This window comes from Gobius niger (assembly GCF_951799975.1).
Source record: "Gobius niger genome assembly, chromosome: 2".
Taxonomy (NCBI): domain Eukaryota; kingdom Metazoa; phylum Chordata; class Actinopteri; order Gobiiformes; family Gobiidae; genus Gobius; species Gobius niger.
Window position 1 is genome coordinate 42727329 of NC_136853.1, and position 16652 is coordinate 42743980.

Here is a 16652-nt window from a genome sequence, read left to right on the forward strand (position 1 = left end):
GATGTCCCCGACTCAGACTTCCTGCCTCCTCTGTCCTGACAGGAAGCTGCTGGCCGAATGCTGCGATCCCGGGAGGATGTTTGCCGTGACCAAGGAGAACTCCCCGAGGGGCAAAGTGCTGTGGTACGACGGGGAGTTCTACTACTATCACACCGTCAACAACGACACATACCGGCTTTTCGTGCAGGTAAGAAAGAGAGGAAACAACGAGCTGATCAAACTATATTTATTCCTTTGTGTTTACGCTGAAGTCTGACACTGGAAAGGTTCAAACTATTTACTCTACTCTGTCAAATAATTTCTTCTTAAAGTGCTCATGTTTTGTTTCTTGCTTAGTTTGAATGGATAATGTCGATGAGGTCTGGTTGTGAAGGACTGTGATTACAAATTCAATGGAATGTAGAGGGAGGTCTAGAGCATTTTTTACTTCGTCATTTATTTTGTGTAATCAGAGACTATGCCTTGGAAATTGGCCATTTAGCTCTTATCTGGTCTTTGTCTATGAGCTTAAAGGGATATTTCAGGATTTTTGACACAGGGCCTCATTTCCTAGTTGTCCAGAGTGTTGCTGATTTCTGGAGATATTTTTTGTGTGTAATTCATGCACTTCTTATATTTGAATCAGCTAGCCTGCATTAACAACAGTCTGACCCACTCCACAGAGCACCTGAGGCAAATCACTTATAACGCCAGACTAACCATATACAGTGGGGAAAAAAAGTATTTGGTCAGTTTCACATAGACATTCTTTTGGATTTTGGCCAAATACTTTTTTTCCCCACTGTAAATGTTTGTGTCGATAGAATAATTTTTGGAATATAACTGACCTTGCATCACATGAATTACCGCATTTTGAGGGACTATTTTCTAGCAGATCACTCCGCCGCTTGCGTAGCTTATACAACCACGAAGCTGATGCTGCTCAAATGTAAATGCAAAACAGTTAGAATGATTCTATCGAGACAGATATTTATATGGTTAGTCTGGCGTTATAAGCTGTACTTAATTTGATCCCCCAGGGGAAAAGGATCCGGGAAATATTTTTGGAGGATCCGGCAAAAGATGTATCTGATGTAATGGTGTCTAATGAGATTGTTCCGGCAAATGTTTTGGCCTGTTCCCCCAATCCATCACATCAGACCAAAAGTGTTCCTGAATATACTCATTTACAAATTAAGCACTGGTTATAAGTGATTTGCCTCAGGTGCTCTGTGGAGCGGGTCAGACTGTTTTTAATGCAGGCTAGCTGATACCATAGACATGCACTAGCCTTGCATTAGCCTAGCGCCACGAAACTCTTCAAACATAAGAACTGCATGAATTTAAAAAAAAATATCTCCAGGTACCAGCAACACTCTGGATAACTCGGAAATGAGGCCCTATGTCAAAAATCCTGAAACATCCCTTTAATGTGTCTGTATTGTCCCATCAATCATACATATCCATCCATCCATCCATCCATCCAGTTTTAACAACGAAAATATATACATTATCTTGAGGAAAAGTTAAAGGTTAAAGGTTTTTGTGTAGGTCTTTGAGCTGTATTTTTGATAACAACAGTCCACAGACAGGCCTTGTTGTAGTCGGAGAGCCCCACATTGATTTGCAGACAGCTGTGCATGCATTAACTAACCACGGCCAGATGAAGGATTTAGCCCACTCAGCATAATATGACACTCCTGGGACGTGGAGGTCTTTTAGCATTGCCTTACAGAGCACATGGGGCGAGAGGGGAGAGGGATCTGGACAGGCAATGCAGACTCTTTCCAGGAGCCCAGTAATGGATAGACGTCTAGGTCATGGGGAGACGTGCTATTTCTGTCCCACAGAAGTGCACATAAACAATTAGCACATATAGCACACACAGATGAAGCCTATGGAGCCACTGGAGGATCTCCGGGTGTGAGTGAAGCTTTGGCGAGGGATGAGTTCTTCGGTTTGATGGATTTATGGATGCGTAGGAGAATTTTTTATTGAATTAGAAGGCAAATGAGAGCCATTGGAGGGAGTAGGATTCTTGTGGCAATGTTCTGGATGTACTGTAGTTTTTAAATATTTTTGGAGGTGATCTCAGTGAAATGTCCATGACAGTGGGAGATGAAGGCATGGACAGGTTTTTCTGCGTCGGAGAGGGAGAGGAGTGGGTGGATTTTGGAGATATTCCGAAGATGGTGGAACGAATTCTTTGACAGTTTTTTTTATGTTGTCGTCATAAAAAAGGTTTGTTACAGAGGAGGAGAGAGCAATTACCTGGCCATCGAAGGAGGAGAGGGATATGGAGGAGTTGGTGACTTGATGAGAGGCGCCAATGAGTAATACCACGGTTTTGCTTACTGTTGAGTTGAAGGGAGTTGTTGCTCACCCATTCATTTCTCCCCTTAAGACAAGCGCGACACAAGAGAGGGCCATGGGGGGGTTGAGTGCAGTTCTGATGTACAGTTACAGTATTTTATCATCAGCAGAACAATGAAGTGAGAAATTGTGTCTGCTGAAGACACGACCAAGTGGATATGAGACAAAGAGGACATATCCCTGAGGAGGCCTTTTTTAACCAATCCTAGGGAGAAGAAGCTGTTGTATAAAATCAGTTTATACAGCCCGTGTGTGGTCTACATCAGGGGTGTCAAACATATGGCCCGTGGGCCTGATCCGGCCCCTGCCCAGATTAAATTCCAAATTCATAGGATGTAGGAAAAGATGTATCTAGCCCATTCCTGTGCGGAGTTATGATTTTTTAATATAGCCTCTAGGGGGCATTAAATTTAAAATAAAAGTAAGAGTTCCACACGTGTCCAGCAGAGGGCACTGATATAATAAGAGCTCAGGATATGAACAACGCATTATATTAGTCTCGCCAACCAGACTCCGCTTCTTTACAGAAGAGGGTCTGGCAACACTCCATTGCGCGCTTTCAAAGGAAGTGACGCAGCGATATGGAGCCTACCGACCAATCAGAGCAGCTCCCTGAACGGGCGTCACGTTGTTGCGCCTTTGTTTTGTAGTTTTTCAACACAACACTCCGGTATGCTTGTATTCTTAAGTTTTTCTGACATGAACGACAGAAGTCATTTACTGAACTCCGTGTGGCAGGAGCGCCATTGTTAACGTCCCAATGATACAACTTTCTTGTCGCTGTTTCTGTCGTCACATCCGCTCTGTTCTCATTGGCTGCTCTGCTTCGGTTGTCCCACATTAGTCCCGCCTCAAGCAGTAGCTTTTCTACGACAGGGTCGCCAGACTAGTCTCCTGTTTATTAATTAATAAACATCGGAGATTAGTCTGGATGCCAGGCTAGCATTATATAGCCACGTGGCAAATGGACAGTCTTTGAGGAACTTGTGACACAGGCTTGTAAAGTGCAATACAAGTGTAAGCCGTTGTTTTTAATGAAGCTTCAGTCAAGTTGGGACTTTGACCAAATCACAGCTTATTATTATTCATTTATTGGAAACATTTTCTCTATTATATGCGTCCCGCGACGCGCTGTGGGAGCTTAAACTCAGCCCGTGACCCAAAATGAGTTTAACACCCCTGGTCTACATGGATGATTTTGATGTCTGATGAAGCAGAGGCCTTTAGGTTGGTCAAATGAATGTGAGCCACTGGGAAAGTGTAACTGACAGAGAAACACAAGAATTTCATGTCCAACTTACAAAAATACAAGATGAAATAAGAAATGGGCCCCTTCATTCTGGCCTCACCTTTGCGATTTCTAAGGCCTTTTTGTCTGGACAATCTGAGGGTTTCTTGCTTCGAGGAAGGACCAATTTGCATGTGCGGTCTCTGTGGGACGTTACTATGGTGTTTGTATCTACAGATAGGAAATCTCCCGTATAATGAAGGCCTTTTATAAGGATAATGGCCCCGCTCATATCCGGGTAGCACAGTTGCGATGAGTATCTGACCCTAATTTGCAGGGCTGAGTGGGGCAAGCTTATTCATGAAGGGGGGGGGGTGTCGTAAATAATAGAATGTATGGAGAGGGAGAGTTGGCACTAAGCTGAACTGTACTGTATGTGAACTATACCCTACAGCTGTGTACATATGGTGCACATTTATGAAAAACATGCCTGGAGTGGTGGTTTTGTTTCATCCGTATGCTTGAGGAATCCTGCGCGGATATTCGAGAGCTCAAAACTAAAGCATGTGGTTGCATTTGGGCGCATTGAAGCAGGGCATTGATAGTAGTGGTTCCTAAACGGGATCCCAGAAAAAAGAAAAGAAAAAGGGTTTTACCCATAATAACACATTTTGTTATCATCTTCCAGTTGTAAAATGACTCACCCTTTATGTGAAATTTAACGGCGTAGTTCATCGAGGCTGATGTTAAACTGTTGCCGAGTCAACCATGTTACACCAGTAGATACAGGCGGCCTCTCTGCGAACACCCACAAATGGTCACGTTCGGAAATGCCAGAGGGGGAAACCACGAGGGAAAAGAACTAGCCTGTTCGCTCCACCACTACTTCAGCAAATGGTGAATTATGGATGTATTTCCACCAAATATAAATACATGGAGAGACATGGAGAGGAGCCACAGCCCATAGGGGAGGTGTACCTATATTGGACCCCCTAAGGACATATTCGTATATCCCCTTTCTAATTAAGTGCATCAAAAGCATTTGTGCCTCAGTGAATGAGTTACAATAAGTGCTATGAGCTTGTCAAATATTATATTATTATTTTGCAAGAGAAAAAGTGTCTTCGAAGTGTATGAGAAGAAGAGAAAGGCTTCAGAAGAGAGAAACAAGACCAGAGTGTTTTTGGGAGATTCTTCCTCCTCGGGGGCAGGTAGAGCGTTGCGCATGCGCATTTTTTTTAAGTGGCGAGGGCGGTTCTTTCCTAAAATTCGGGAAAATCCTCCTGTATACCTTTAATTCATGCCAGTATAGCCCTGAAATGTGTGCAGATGTTTTAATCATGTTAATGCGTGGAGAGAGTCCATTGCATTACATTGGACTGAACTGGTCCAATATGAGGACACATGGGGTGGTCCAATATGAGGACACATGGGGTGGTCCAATATGAGGACACATGGGGTGGTCCAATATCGGGCCGGCACCCACTTGAGGTTTCGGATGTATATGTTTGCAACCGTGTACATATGAGTCATCATTCCTCGTTATATTCGTTACTCATATGTCAAACAACCCGCACAGGCCATCCTAGTCAGTTCTCCTAAAGTTTGCGGTCACACCACCCTCCCAAAGATGATCCCTCCCGTCAATCATCTCAGGCAGACGTAATATCACGTCGCACGTCATTTTGATGTGCTAACTGTTTATGGAAAGGAGAACGAGTGGTGGTCCAATTTCGGGACCGGTCCAATATAGGTCCATCTCCCATACATACCAAAATAGCAGAGAATGCTAACCATGATGCTAACGTTAGCTTCATCCAAACCACTAGCTTCGAGTGCCTTCTTCATTTTCTAATGTAAGAATGAGATAAAACTAGAACAGGTCTTTAACTCAGCTTTATTTGTGTGTGCTAAATTGGCTTACAGTCTGCCAGAAAACGTCTAAAAAGAGTGAAATACTGTGATTCCAGTTTCCCAAAACAAGCTTTTTTTTTCGTTTTAACCATTTTGCATTTAAAATACCTTATATTTGAGCAGCATCTGCTTCGTGGTTGTATAAGCTACTCAGCGGCGGAGTGATCTGCTAGAAAATAGTCCCTCAAAATGCAATCATTCATGTGATCGACACAGACATTTATATGGTTAGTCTGGTGTTATAAGTGATTTGCCTCAGGTGCTCTGTGGAGCGGGTCAGACTGTTTTTAATGCAGGCTAGCTGATACCATAGAAATGCGCTAGCCTCGCACTAGCCTAGCGCCACAAAACCTTTCAAATATAAGAACTGCTTGAATTACAAAAAAACATATCTCCAGAAATCAGCAACTCTCTGGATAACTCGGAAACGAGGCCCCATGTCAAAAATCCTGAAACATCCCTTTGACTGAACATTATTTGTGTGCAGTGTTAATTTGGTCAAATTTTAGTCAAAGTGATATTTTTGACGACTAAAATTGGACTAAAACTAAATTAAAAGTTTCTCATGTGACTAAAACTATGACTAAAATGTCCAGATATTTTAGTCGACTAAAATAAGACTAAACAAAAATGAAAAGGAGAGACTAAAATCATCCAAACTTCTATTGACCGTCTGAAAGAGCCTCAGATCATTTAAATTCACTGCCAAATGATCAGCTCTGAGCTTTGTTCATGTGGAGCAGCTCCATGAAGCAGAGGAACAAGATTATATATGATTATAATGAAAATTATAAATGCAAAGTCGACTAAATTTGTCTTAAATTTAGTCGACAAAAGACTAAGACTAAAACTAAATTAAAATATGTTTGTGTGTGCTAAATTTGCTCATCGTCCGCCAGAAAACGTCTAAAAAGAGTGAAATAGTGTGATTCCGGTTTCCCATAACAAGCCTTTTCCCTCCTCGGCTCGGCCACGCCCCCTAGAATGAGTTACAGAGTTACAGTTACAGTTCAGTGGCTCTATATGCCCCATCTACTGTGTAAGTCTGTGTCAGCTTTTCTAGCAAAAGTGAATTTCCCAGCAGCCTCGGCACACTGCGTTCAGTCTGGGCAGAGCGAGGCAGGTGGTTATGAAGCAAAGACAAAGTGCTGGTTTGCTTTAGCACACACACAATACAGTCCATGTGTCTTATGGGGACGTTATTGCACTGTGTGGTTTGTAGCACATCTGTACATTTGCAAATCCATTCACGCAGTTGTTCTGTGTTTAATTGTCTTATTCTATTTTTATACATGCCCTTTTAGTTTTAAAGTTCTTATAGTTTACAATTATAGTTTATGATTCATTTTATGGTTCATATCACATGTTTGCAGCGAGGTCAATTCCTAGTTTGTGAGCCTTATTCTTATTCTTTATTAGGATCCCCATTAGCGCCCACAAGTGGTTGCTAGTCTTCCTGGGGTCCTGACACAATATAAAATTACAAAACAGTTCAAATAGAATACATGAATGTTACACATTTCATATCATCATGCAACCTTATAGGACACATATAACACACGGTGACTATGCTCACATGTACTGAGCTAATTGACCTTTTACCTTCAGCTTAAAGTGTGGTTTACTCTTAGTATTTCTGATGTTAAAAGGAAACGCGTTCCAGGCGTTTGCCCCTCTGTACAGAACAGTTCTTTTCATTGAGTTACGTTTGGGTCAGGGAGCAACCAAAGAGTTTGTCGTCACTTGGCGAGTCACATATCTGTGACCAAACCCGCTGAATAAGAGTTTGTTGAACAAAAAAACTGGGCTGTTTGTCCATCACAACTTTGTGCATGAACATGAGGAGACTGGCCTGGAGTTTGGCCTCAACCGTTAACCAAGACAGTCTCCTGTGCATCTCACGGACATTAGTGCGGAAAGGACAGTGAAGCACAACTCCAGCTGCTCTGTTCTGAGCAATTTGAAGTCTCTGAAGATGCTTTTGTGTAGCATTGGACCATACTAGGCTTTGGACAACAGTTTTCAGAACAGGAGTTGGGCAATAAGCAGAACATTTGCCATAGCAATACCTTTGCCCATCATACCAACAATATGATTAATTTGATCTGACCAATGACACAATGACAATGACAAAGCCTGTTGACTGTAACAGCAATGATTCCGGTAACACGGAGCCTTTTAGCACCTTTTACTGTCACACTCATAAAGTATTTTATGGGGTAAAAAATCTGACCTCTTAATGCCGTTTTTAATCATAACTGATAAAAACTGTCGTTGTCAGTCCATGACACAGAGAGATATCTTTTCGAGAATCAAGATTCAAGATTTTTTTATTTGTCAAACCATGGGAATGATTTGAAATGATCTTTCTCTCATCCTTGATTGTGGAGCGGCAGGTGGGGGAAGAGGGCAGGGGGTTCAGCTTCCCGATGGCCTTGTGTATGAAACTGTTATTCAGTCGACTGGAAGTGACCCGTAGGTTCCGCAGTCTCCTCCCTGAAGGCTTTAAGAGACTATGTGATGGGTGCGAAGGGTCCCTGGTGATTCTGACGGCTTTGCGGGTGAGATGGGTGGAGCACATGTCCTTAATAGAGGGGAGAGGGGCTCCGCAGATCTTCTCCGCTGCTCTCAGGATGCCACACAGTGATGGACCTGGTCAGGATGCTCTCGATCGTCCCTCTGTAGAAGTGGGACATAACTGAGGCTGGGACTCTGGCTCTTCTCAGTTTGTGGAGAAAGTAGAGACGGTCATTACTTTTCTTGACCAGTGATGTGATGTGCATGGTCCAGGAACTTAGTGCTGGTCACCCTCTCCACTGCAGCACCGTTGATTGTTAGAGGAGCTGGACTCGTGCTCTTCGAAAGTCCACAACAATCTCTTCTGTCTTCTCCACATTTAGAGAGAGATTGTTCTGTGTGCACCACATGGCCCGGCTGCTCACCTCACTCCTGTAGTTTGACTCGTCTCTGTTGCTGATGAAGCCCACCACTGATGTGTCGTCTGCAAACTTGATGAAGAGGTTTGAGTCGTACTTTGGAGCAGCCATGGGTCAGCAGAGTGAACAGGAGGGGGCTCAGCACACAACCTTGGGGAGTGTTCAGTGTGATGGTTCTGGAGGACTTTCCACCAACACGTACAGCCTGTGGTCTCCCTGTCAGAAAGTCCAGCAGCCAGATGCTATTATTATCACCAATATACTTATACTTACTGGTATAAGGTACGCACTTGCTAGTTCTTAACTTATTAAAAGCAGTGCTAATCACATTATTTTCATGAAGTAGAGTAAACTTCATTTTGTGCCATAGATCCACATGGGGAACGTGGCATATGGGCCCTGTTCGAAATTATTTTGTTATTGTCTCTGTTGACGAAAACATGGGCAACAACTGAGGGATTTTACTAAACTCCCTACAACTCACAGTTTGACAACAGAGTAATTCAGGTTGTGCACAGCTTAAATGTGGACTTTTGCAATAAGGAATATGCATACATGTTTATAATAAGAACCCATCCCACCCCCTGCATGAACCCTGCTCTCCAGCAAGAGCCCCTTCTATAGATTTGATTTATATATTTATATGATATCTTTTTAATCTGTACTGTCTTGGACGACGACTCTATATTACCCTGGTAAACGTTAATCTTTATCTCAGGGACAAGAGACAATAAATCTACCATGCCAAATGATAGTTCAATATTTAATTTGCCACAGCACACACAGATATCCCATGCCCGGGGTCCAAGGTCTAAATCTAAATCTAAACAGTAAATTATGAATGTTTTTAAAGTCCAAACTATTTAAAGATGAACACACTGAAGGGGTGAGAGTCCCCACACTACTCGGTAAGCAGGCACACACACACACTCGCCTTCTCAATGACACGGCTGTGATTGCAGGTTTGGGCACAGGCGGCGCCCGGCTGGCAGCAGCAGGCACTGGGCATCTGCCAGAGAATGTGCCAATTAAGGCTTTGACTCTTAATTGGTGGTTCGCCCACATTCAAACAGAGCGGCTACACATAGACCTCACCAGGCTCGGGCTCCCCGTCTGTTCTTGTCTCTGCTGAACAGACGAGTCTTAAGTACTTATTTTCAAGTGGCAGTGGGTGAAGGAGAAGCATTAGGAGTGTTTTATTCTTCCATTATTAGTTTTTTTATGTTTTTATGAAATCACTTTCCCTTCACTGATTCATGAGCGCACAGTAAACCATGAAGCATCAGATTCTGATCCTGAAGCCATTTTAGCGTAAGCTACTATTGTTTCAGCTTGAACTATTTCTCATCTTATATAAGTGCATGTCAAGATAATACTCAAGTAAGAGCAACGTTACTTTGAAATAATTTCACTCAAGTACAAGTAAAAGGCAGTGGCCCAAGTATTTTCTCAAGTAAGAGTAAATAAAGTACTTGGAGAGAATGTTACTTGAGTACTGTGAGTACTAAGTAACTGAGCGTAAAAGTTTGATTCATGTTTCAATAGCGACAGAAATGATGAGAAACAAAATATGAAATAATGTGAACATTTGACACTACGCTTGATACATTGTACCTGCCACAAGTACAAAGTAATGAGCTCTGTAACAATGTGTATTAACTTGTACCGACAGGTTACAAACACGATGGAATAATGTATTTTGGTGGTACATAATGTAATAAGACATAAGTCCCAAACTATAACCCAGTGTTTTTCAACCTTTATTGAGCCAAGGCACATTTTTTTCATTGAAAAAATCCCGAGGCACCAACCAGCATGAGATGTTAAAAATGTAACTATAGCCTATGATGTTCACAATATAAAGTGGTTCTCATCAAAGTGTCTTGAATAGGACACTGTATAGTCTCGCCGGCCACAAAGCCTCTGTCACCACCACCTGTGGCATCCAAGCAGCACAAACGCTCTCGTCTCAAAGAAATAAGCCTGTTTTACATGGTCACTCTGCCGATCACTAGACACTAGACACTTGACAATGGCACATTATTGCATAGATAATAATGAATTTGTTTTCAAAAACATTTTTTTAGACCCACTAGGTGAAATAGGATAATGTTCCCACCAGACAATAGCTCACGGCACAGTGGTTGAAAAACACTCACCCTAAGGGTCTTATTACATTATGTACCACCAAAGTACTACACATCATTCCATTCTATATGTACTGCATAGGTACGAGTTATAACACATTTTTACAAAACACATTACATTGTTCTAGTTGGGTACAATATGGTAGTGTAAAATTAAGTGTTACTGAAAATGTTAATATTTTCAAAGAAAATCCCATAGAACAAATCGATTTTTCATGAAGAATGAAGTAAACAAAACACAAAATCCATCTGTGCTACACGTGGAAATGAAGTTTTGCCACTTAAAGATGTACTCACAGTGGCACGCGTTACTACAAAAAGCTACATAAGTACATGTACTTGAGTAAATGTAACTGAGTACGACGCATGAAAAATAAATTATCAATTAAAAGCAATATGAATGTGATTTGAATCAGTTTTACGGTTAAAAACAATCAAATGTTGTATAAGTTCTGGATATTGTGTAAAGGGACTTATACAATGAATACATTTGTTAATTTATTGTTAATCATTCTGTCATATCAAGGATCTGGCACCTGCACGACACGTTAAACTGTGAATCTGACTTTAAACCGCGGGTGAGAAGAGAGAAGTCTATACAACAGGAAATAGCAAAAGTTCATGTGATCAAAATACACTGGAACCGACGCCACACAGAAAAGGTCACACGCGCTCATATTTGGTTGGGCCGCCTTCTGCTGTGCCGTTATTTCCATAAACATCTGCCACGTCAAAAGAGCCATTGTTGCTTTCACTTTTTCACCAAGATCTTGTTTTGAGGATGGGAAAGAGTAACCGTGCAAAGCCTCAAAGCTTTTCAATGTGGTTGAGATCTGGTACAAACAAAGCAGAAGTAAAAATGATCTTAATATAATTTGGTAATAATAATAATAATGAATTGTTTTTGGGCGATACCACATTTTTTGGAATCGATCTGATACAAATACTTTTGGGGTCATTTTTGTCAATATCGATATAGAGGCTGTAATTTCATATGGGTGAATGCATTTCAATCAGTATCTAAAACTGGCTATTTTATATTACTAACATGGAAATGAATATATGACTTTAACTGGTTAATTAACCTCTTAACCCCCACCTGAACTGAGCACATTTTCTCTACTTTGGCGTTACCCAAATCTGAAAACTTCTTGAAAAAAAGCAGAGAAAAGGGATGAAAAAGTGACCAAAAAAAAAGCGACTGAGAAGCAGCAAAAGAGTGAACCACACAACAACAAAGGACGATGAAAAAGCAACAAAAACAGGCAAAGCGCGGCAGCAGAAAAGATCTGTTTTGTAGGTCGAGAAGCTTTTAGATTTGGATAAAGACGAACTGGAGAAAATGCACTCGGTTACGGCGGGGGGTAAGAGGTTTTAAACAACGCAAGTTCAGTTCAATACTCTGCTTCTGTGGAGTGTTTTAGCAAGAACAAAGAACAAAGACACAAATCATCCTTTTGTGTTTCAGAATCAGAATCAAAATCGTTTTTGTCGCCGTGGTTATGAACAGGTTCACAAAAAGGAATTATGCAACATGAAGCATAAAACACATAACTTAGTGAAATAATAAAACTATGAAAACTTTAAACTAGGGCTGGACGATTTTGGAAAAAAAAAAAGTCAAGATTATTTTCCCCACATTGATCGATCTCGATTTTTGATTCGATTTTTTTTGTTTAAAAGAGAAATAAAACAATAAATGTGGTCTTTTCCTGGACGAGCACGTGAACAGATGCTGCGACCGAACTGAAAACTGCAGCTAACTCTTCAGCAAAAACAAACTCCACACTTCTAGCGTCAAAGTAAAACGACCCCTCACAAAAACACATCATCATCAAACTTACAATATACTGTTAGAAGTCCAGCTAATCCACGGCTGCAGCCTCATGATAGTTTCCTTTTCGGAGATAAACTCTTCATCCCCGTGAGCGTCCTGTTCCTCTGAGGCTCCCGTTTGTTTCCTTTAGACGAGTTAGCGCAACTTTGTAGCTGATTTTACACATAAAATCAGCAGGTCCTCTCCTCAGACGTCCGCATGTGCCATCCTGTGCTTCCTGTTTGTTTGGGCCGAGTGTTTCCCTGGGATTGACCTGACAGGCGCTGCAGCATTACGCCGTCCGTATATTTTTCCAGAATGCGACAGAACTGGCCGATTCTCCTCGATTAAAACGCACCACACAATTATCGTGATCGACCTTTACTAAAATCACGATTAGATTAAAATTTGATTTATTGCCCGTCCCTAGTTTAAACTTTAAGACTCTGAGGGCGTGCGTAAGAGGATTACATTAAAACTACGATAAAGACAACAACAATTTGACATAGAACAACAGCGTGAGTGTCACAGATGTGCAGGTGCATTGAGTGTTAGCAGCAGATATGAGTGTGGAGAAAAAAGATTCAGGAGAGATTCACGAGTCTGTAACCGAGTTATTGGGTCTTGTTTCCCCCTCGCCATCAAGAGTCTGAGGCGAAGGGGAAAAAAACTGTTCGTGTGGCGGGAGGTTTGGGTCTGGATGGACCGTAGCCTCCTGCCTGAGGGGAGAGGGGTGAACAGTCCGTGTCCAGGGTGAGAAGGGTCAGCCTCCGGGTCCTGGAGGTGCACAGGTCCTGGAGAGATGGGAGCTCACGGCCAATAATTATAATCAGGGCTGCTCGATTATTGAAATAATAATAATCACGATTATTTTTGTCATAATTGAAATCACGATTATTCAAACGATTATTTGTTGCCTTTAAAAAAAAGTCTATCTTTATTTTATTTATTTATTAATCAAAACACTACGCTACACTTTATGTTTTCTGGACAGTTGTAAAAGTACAAATGATTTCAAGTAGATTAAAGAGAGGTCCCTGTTTCACACCCGCCCCCTGCTGGCCAGCCCTCACACCTGCGCAAGTAAACTGAGCAGTGCGGCCTGATGACATCATCACACAGCGCTGTTTGTTTTTATGTCAGACAAAAGCATGAGCCGTGGCACGGGAAAAGCGAAGGGAAAATAATCCCAGAGGCCTGAAAAAACGCAAGTCTGTTTTGCAAAAAAAAAAAAATAATAATAATAATAATAAGAATTTGAAAAAAAAAAAAAAAATTGAAAAAAAGAAAAAAAATTGAAGAAAAAAATGTGAAAAAAAATAAAAATGTGAAAAAAATAAAAATTATAAGCGATTTTTTGCGATTATGCTAATTTTGTAATCGCTTACTGTTGTACTATTGCACAGCCCTAAATATAATTACTAGGGCCACAGTGGTCGTCTCATGATCGGAAGGTCGGGGGTTCGATTCCCACCTCCTGGAAGTGTACACTGTCGTTGTGTCCTTGGGCAAGACACTTCACCCACATTGCCCCCAGTGTCTGTGTACATTGGTGTATGAATGGGAGTATGAATGGGTGAGTGGATCCTTGCTGTAAAGCGCTTTGAGTGCCTAATGTAGGTGGAAAAGCGCTATATAAGTTCAGACCATTTGCTGCCACGCCTTCTTTTTACATATGCAAATTAGCATTAGGGCTGCAACTAACGATTATTTTGTAATCGATTAGTCTATCAATCATTTTTACGATTAATTGATTAATCGCTTGGCTGTGAATGGTGGAGTAAAATTTTATTTTTTCAATTTTTTTGATCACATTATAGCTTAAGTCGCGCTGTTTAAGGAAGAGCTGATGGAGTTAACTAAAGGGAAATGTTTTTGGAAGGCTCTATTCATGAAATTTACATTGTCATACCGCCTATGCCCAATCCCGTCAGACCTTGGAAGCTAAGCAGGAAAGGGCCTGGTCGGTACTTGGATGGGAGACCGTTTAGTAACACCAGGAAGCCTAGCGAATGTAGCGAGTGAGTGGTTGGTGGTGGTCGGAGGGGCCGATGGCGCAGACTGGTTGCCTCGCTTCCGTCAGTCTACCCCAGGGCAGCTGTGGCTACAATAGTAGCTTACCACCACCGGGTATGGAGTGAATGAATAATGCAATGTAAAGCGTCTTTGAGTGTCCAGAAAAGCGCTGTATAAAACCAATGCATTACAAACCACTACAGACCCTAAATATAAAATCAAAGTAGGTTTTCATCAAAAATACTACGTTTTTTGGGTCATTTTTGCTCCACTTTAGTCTGTGTGAGCCAGAAAACGATTAATCGATTACTAAAATAGTTGTCGACTCTTTCAATAATCGATTAGTCGTTTCAGCCCTATTTAGCATCAACATGAAGTCTGTTTTCAAAGTCAATCAGTGCACAAATAAAACTTTCAAATGTGAATCCCAAACCTCAAAGGGAAAGACTGTGATGATTCTTACATCATTTGTCTCTGATGAAGAAGACATTGTTAAAACGTGTTTCAAAGCTCATGACGCTGATTCTGCAGAAGTTCCGTCTCAATCGGTACGCTTCGCTTGCACCTGTCCCGACGAGGCCCACAGACCGTGCAGGTTAGAGTGTGTGTTTCCAGGGCATTGAGGCAGCTTCGTGTCACGGTCCAAAAGAGAGGAGAGTGAGGGAGCGAGAGAAAGAGATGCCCTGAGGCGGTGGAGGTGAGCACGCGCCTCCTCAGGCAAATAATCAGAGCGGTTGTTTCCAGTGCGTGGCCCTAATCCGTGACTGCGCATTTGAGACTATAGGCTGAAGCAAACACAAAGGGACTTGGCCAGATACGACAGGTGTTTGAATAAAGTACAGGCGCACGTGAACTGATTTGAATGTGCTGGAAAGTTAGGTCCATTTATGCGGTGTTTGGAGTTTGCAGGTGTCCAAAAAGAAATGAAATAAATAGGTGATGGGAAGTTGTATAAGAGGGAGAGAGTTATTATGTGGTTATTACAGTTTGAGGAGTCCAATGTTAATTTCGTCGACTAAAATATTTAGTCTTAATTTTAGTCAAAGTCATATTTTTTGTCGACTAAAATAGGACTAAAACTAAATTAAAAGTTTCTCATGAGACTAAAACTATGACTAAAATGTCCAGATATTTTAGTCGACTAAAATAAGATTAAATAAAAATTGAAAGGAGAGACTAAAATCATCCAAACTTGTATTGACCGTCTGAAAAAGCCTCATATCATTTAAATTCACTGCCAAGTGAACAGCTCTGTGCTTTATTCATGTGGGATCAGCTCCATGAAGCAGAGGAACAAGATTAAATATGATTATAATGAATATTATAAATATAAGTCGACTAAATTGACATGCAATTTTAGTCGAGACTAAAGACTAAAATTGAAACTTTTTTTTCACTAAATCTTGACTAAAATTAAATCACATTTTAGTCAAAAGACTAAGACTAAAACAAAATATGTCAAAATTAACACTGGAGGAGTCATTTCAAGGCTGACTTCCTGTTTCCATTTTGCACCTGGCGAAAACAATAACAAGAAGAGAAAATAGACATGGAACAATTCAGTTTACTGCCAGGTCACTACTTCTAAACTCAATAGTATTTCAATTTGTTAAAGCAGTACTAAGTAATTCGTGCCCCTAGAGGCCATAAGCGCCACTGCAGGTGTCGTAGCATGTTATAGGCAAGACAAAGGAAGAGAGGGATATTGAACATCCAATGACGTCTATAGGGAGGCGACAGTGGCGCAGCTGGTACAGCGGGTTGTCTCATGATCAGAAGGTCGGGGGTTCGAATCCCGGCTCCTGGAAGTGCACACTGTCGTTGTGTCCTTGGGCAAGACACTTCCCCCACATTGCCCCCAGTGTCTGCGTACATTGATGAATGGGTGAGTGGATCCTTGCTGTAAAGCGCTTTGAGTGCCTAATGTAGGTGGAAAAGCGCCATATAAGTTCAGACCATTTACCATTCATAGATGTTAATTGAAATCCGAACGTTGACTGCCAATGACGTCTAAAGATGTCAATTAGGTTTTTCAATGGGAACAGCCTTGATTGGATTAGATTGAGCATGTTAACATCTTACTTGTGCTGCCTAATGCTGCTTCCTCGTGGGGCAGCATTGGTCTTTTGTTTTCTCAGCTTTTTGGTCAGAAAACAGCATTTTGGATGATTTAACCTATTTTCTACGGACGATTACTAAAGAATGGAAAGAGGTACAAACAAACTTTTTTTAGATGAAAGAAG

At 41.4% G+C, this 16652-nt stretch overlaps 1 protein-coding gene across 1 annotated transcript in view; it reads left to right on the plus strand.

Moving 5' to 3' along the window:
- The window catches only part of st8sia1 (ST8 alpha-N-acetyl-neuraminide alpha-2,8-sialyltransferase 1), a 50870-nt gene that overhangs the window by 13735 nt on the left and 20483 nt on the right, over positions 1 to 16652 (plus strand). The window contains exon 2 of the mRNA XM_079552518.1: positions 43 to 187. Coding sequence (XP_079408644.1) covers positions 43 to 187 — 145 coding nt within the window. The remainder of the gene's footprint in view (positions 1 to 42; positions 188 to 16652) is intronic.